Source organism: Nannobrachium achirus, assembly GCF_963921795.1.
Source record: "Nannobrachium achirus genome assembly, chromosome: 14".
NCBI lineage: Eukaryota > Metazoa > Chordata > Actinopteri > Myctophiformes > Myctophidae > Nannobrachium > Nannobrachium achirus.
The window spans coordinates 20,190,201-20,194,316 of record NC_137821.1 but is presented as its reverse complement, the minus strand read 5'-3'; the positions used below and the strand labels follow the sequence as shown (position 1 = coordinate 20,194,316).

At 40.7% G+C, this 4,116-nt stretch overlaps 1 protein-coding gene across 2 annotated transcripts in view; it reads left to right on the top strand.

The window, feature by feature from the left end:
* The first annotated feature begins 1,363 nt into the window (after positions 1–1,363).
* Positions 1,364–4,116, top strand: part of rigi (RNA sensor RIG-I) — a 16,213-nt gene continuing 13,460 nt past the window's right edge. For both annotated transcript variants that reach the window (XM_080741847.1, XM_080741846.1), the window contains exons 1-3: positions 1,364–1,567; positions 2,981–3,112; positions 3,601–3,782. In XM_080741847.1, the coding sequence (XP_080597973.1) occupies positions 1,462–1,567; positions 2,981–3,112; positions 3,601–3,782 (420 nt within the window). In that variant the 5' untranslated portion in view covers positions 1,364–1,461. The remainder of the gene's footprint in view (positions 1,568–2,980; positions 3,113–3,600; positions 3,783–4,116) is intronic.

The following is a 4,116-nucleotide window of genomic DNA, read 5'->3' as shown; positions in this document are numbered from 1 at the left end:
GACCATGACTAACTTAAATCGGTTGTAATAAAGAGAGAAAATAGGGTTGGAACCTTGGATGCATTGCATAGGCTATTTATTCAGCATTCGCAGATGGTATCCGGTTGGCTCAGTGGGAAGAGCTCTCGCCCTTCGGCTTTTGTGCCACAATGTCATGGGTATGATCCTGGGCACCACTTGCTGTGCAGCACTTATACGTTGAGTTGGCGGTGCCCAGGATGTGGGGCAAGTACTGGGAGCTGATGGTAAGTGTGGTGCTCCGCCTCAGCAAACCATCTCCCAGGGGTCTAACTCTAGGGCAAGGTAACTGGGACAGACTCCTGCCGGTTACTGGCTGATACCGACAATAACCCACCACCGAGTTTTAGACCTGTATTAGTTAAAGGAGCTATAGTCAACTTTTTCATTGTAGGGCCGACACTTTGTTTACATCCTAGTCTATAGACTAGAATGTAAACAAAGTGTCGGTCTGACAATGGCCAAAATGATTATTTTATCATTACTTTACCCTTTTTGTGGTAATTTTTGAATAGAAACACATATATGAAGCTTATTTTTTTATAAAATATTTTCAAAACATTTTTATTTTAGCATCCGTTTTTCAAGAAAAAGTTGACTATAGCTCCTTTAATAGGTAATAGGTATTTAATGGAAATAGCTGATCTACAAGCTCACAATGCACCAATATGAGAGCTATTTTCCCTATTGACATTTTCTGTAAATGTGGTTTGAGAAAAATATTGTTATATTATATATACTGTATGTTTCTTTTTTTCTTTTTCTTTTTTTTTGGGGGGGGGGGGGGCTGATTGGGAAACATTTAGGCTACACTGCTTTGTAGCATGATTTTGCATTATCTGATGCATCATAATTATGATGCAAAATGCATCTGATGCTTTGTAGCATGCTGAAATACTAAAATATCTAAAAAGATTGAACACAAAAAATAATTCAGGATTGTGTTGATCATGTCCCAAACAACAATAAAATAAGATCTGGTTGTCCCAGAGGTGAAGTGGTCCTTTAAGACAAGTCATTCTTTGGAAACCCCCTCGACAATAAGGTATGCCTACTGTTAGCTCAGCACTTTCGTTTCTTTCCTCCTGCCATTACAGTTTCGTTTTCCTTTCCCAGCTCACAACCTTCGGGGCTTTCTAGACGGGTTCGGCTGTTTCCGGACATTCCCGTACGATCGCATCTGGAGTTGACTCGTCAGAACGATTCAACGAATCCTCTGCTCCAAAACGCACGGAGGAGGAGGAGGATCCGTTGAATCGTTCAGTGAATTGTTCGTTGAATCGCTCGTTTAAACACACTGAACGAGTGAGTCAGAAGTTCAGTCAAATGACAACAACGACCAGTAGACAACGTTTGATATCGACGAACTTAGCGGTTATATTGGTCCATAGATAAGAGATTACGTTAATTATTGGTCGTTTATTGCTCACTATCGTAAGCATCATGTCTGACGAAGAGAAAAACAACCTGGGTGTTTATAGAGAATACCTGGTTGATATTTTAAGACCGTCATATATCCGTGCTTTTATGGTTGAATACCTGGACCGAGGTAAGTTTTTAGCCTATGTATGTGTGTGTTTGTCAGTAAGTCACAATTTGTCATATCGAAATAGCTCTGGACCTCTGGTCCATAGCGTTAGTGGAGTTCTCACTACGCTATCATGGACCAGAGCTAATATCGAAACAGCTTTCGTTAGGGAGTTTGCAGATAGTTTATGATTGATCTACAACAAGTGATAAAGGTCAAGTGATAAATGATAGCATATGATTCGGTTAAAGTCATTAAAACCAACCAGCCCTACCTTTCAGCTGCAACATAGCCTGGGTGATTTAACAGATATTGCATTAGAAGAATAGTAGCCTAATTACAACTTAAAAGTGATGCATATTAATGCATTACTAATTATAATCAAATAATTTATGATTATGTCAACTCGGTCTAGCATGTAAAATGTGTTGATTTGAAATGGTCAATCCATGAAATGGAACCAACTATCATTGTTCATAATGTAGTTTGTTTCCTTAACCCCTAGAGGGAGACAAACGCTTAAACATCTTGTCTCATATTGCAATTGCTTATTAGATAGGTAACTTGACTGACTGACTGACTGACTGACTGACTGAAAGACAGACAGACAGACAGACAGACAGACAGACAGACAGACAGACAGACAGACAGTTGTCATCATAGCATCAGTGCAGTAAAGATGAAACAAAGTCACACAGGTAAGAGTGGAGAACAAGAATAGTAACAAGAGTACTAACCAGGCCTGACATTTCATCATTTTAGGGCCTTTGGGGTTGTCCATTTTTTTGAGGGCACAAAGGCCAAATTCCAGGGCAGGAAGGCCTTCAAATAAAACAAGATTTTAGTCCATTGAAATAATTAATTTAATTTAAGGGTTACATTTAATATGTAGAATATCTGCTGTGAAATAAATACATGGGTATTTACAATCTGATGCTCATCCCTGCACAAATCAAAGATACTCGATTGGTTTCAAAATGGGGGCTCAACAAGACACTGGTGTCTACATGACAAGAAAGACAGTGGTGTGTACATATTGAGAAGACAGAGACAGAGGAGAAAATAGTACAGTCAGCTGGGCTGGGGCATTAAGGCTACTGTGGCCTCAGGGCATGCCATTTTTTGGAGGGGCACAAGGCCAAATGCCAAACTGAGGTAGCCTGGCGGGCGAGCCTCTTTCACACACTTCGTTTTGGGAATTCCACCACCGCCAGGGGGTGGTGCTGTGAAGTCTGGAACAACCAGGCTAAAACTGAGGGGCAACGAAGGCCATGGCCTCCCTGAAATTCCTTCCCTGGCAGTAACACTAGATTCAAAATGAAACCGAAGACAGTACCAAGGATGACTAACACACTGTGTGTGTGTGTGTGTGTGTATATGTGTGTGTGTGTGTGTGTGTGTGTGTGTGTGTGTGTGTGTGTGTGTGTGTCACAGATGTGATGGAGCGTATATTGTCCTTAGAGCAGACTTCAGTGTCCACAGCGGCAGAGTGTCTGTTGGACACAGTGTGTGGTTTGGATGCTCCAGGATGGTACCAGGCCCTGCTGGATTACCTGCTCTCTGCAGGTAAAAACACTCACACACTACACTTAAGCCCTGCCATAATTATAACTAGGGATGGGACAATATGGAAATGTCATATCACGATTATTATGACCAAAGAAATCGCGATTTACGATATTATCGCCATAATCTAAAAAAATATCCCCAACATCCATTATACTGGGGCGGAACATTTGCCAAAAAAATAGCCGATGTACAAGCTCACAACGTTGTCAGCTTGTAGATTGAAAAAAAGACTGTATCAAGTATGTACAGTATATTATAAGTACGTTTTACCAATAAAAGGTTTAAATTGTACCGGATATGCAGCTCTGCAAATAAAAGGTGAGTTGATCCCAGTGCATGACGGAGGATAATTTCACAATAAATTAAAACTCCACGATACGATTATCGTGAGTGTTTTATATCACGATAAACGATAATATCGCTTATCGTCCCATTCCTAATTATAACGTAATAATCACCTGATATTTATAATTATGTGCATGTAGGATATAAAGGTCTCTACCAAGCTCTGCAGCAGTGGGACTTTTCTCCACTGGAGAAAAGTAAAGAACCGAAGATCTTGCTGGACAAAATAGAGCCAGCCTTCAGATCACTGATTAAGCCATCTGACCTACTGGATCACCTCAGAGACTGTCTGATGGACAGAGAGTGCGAGGCCATACAGAACGTAAGCTTACTTAGTCAGTCCACTTTACACAGTCAGTTTGCCCTCTTCAGACATTATTTCCACAGATGTTTACCACTGCACAACTTCAAGGACTTTTCAGAACCACCGATCATGCAGTATACTGTATGCTCATATATTCCCATACTGATAACATCAGGAATCTCCATCCATATGGGCATAAAAAGACAGACAAGACAGATACAGAGATCTCCATATATAGCCACAAAAGGGAAACAGACATGGGTATGATGGGCATTGTATTGATGGGTATTGCATTCCCTATTTGCATCGTTTCCGAGTAGGCCGGTCGGTCTAGTACATGTACTGTAATTAT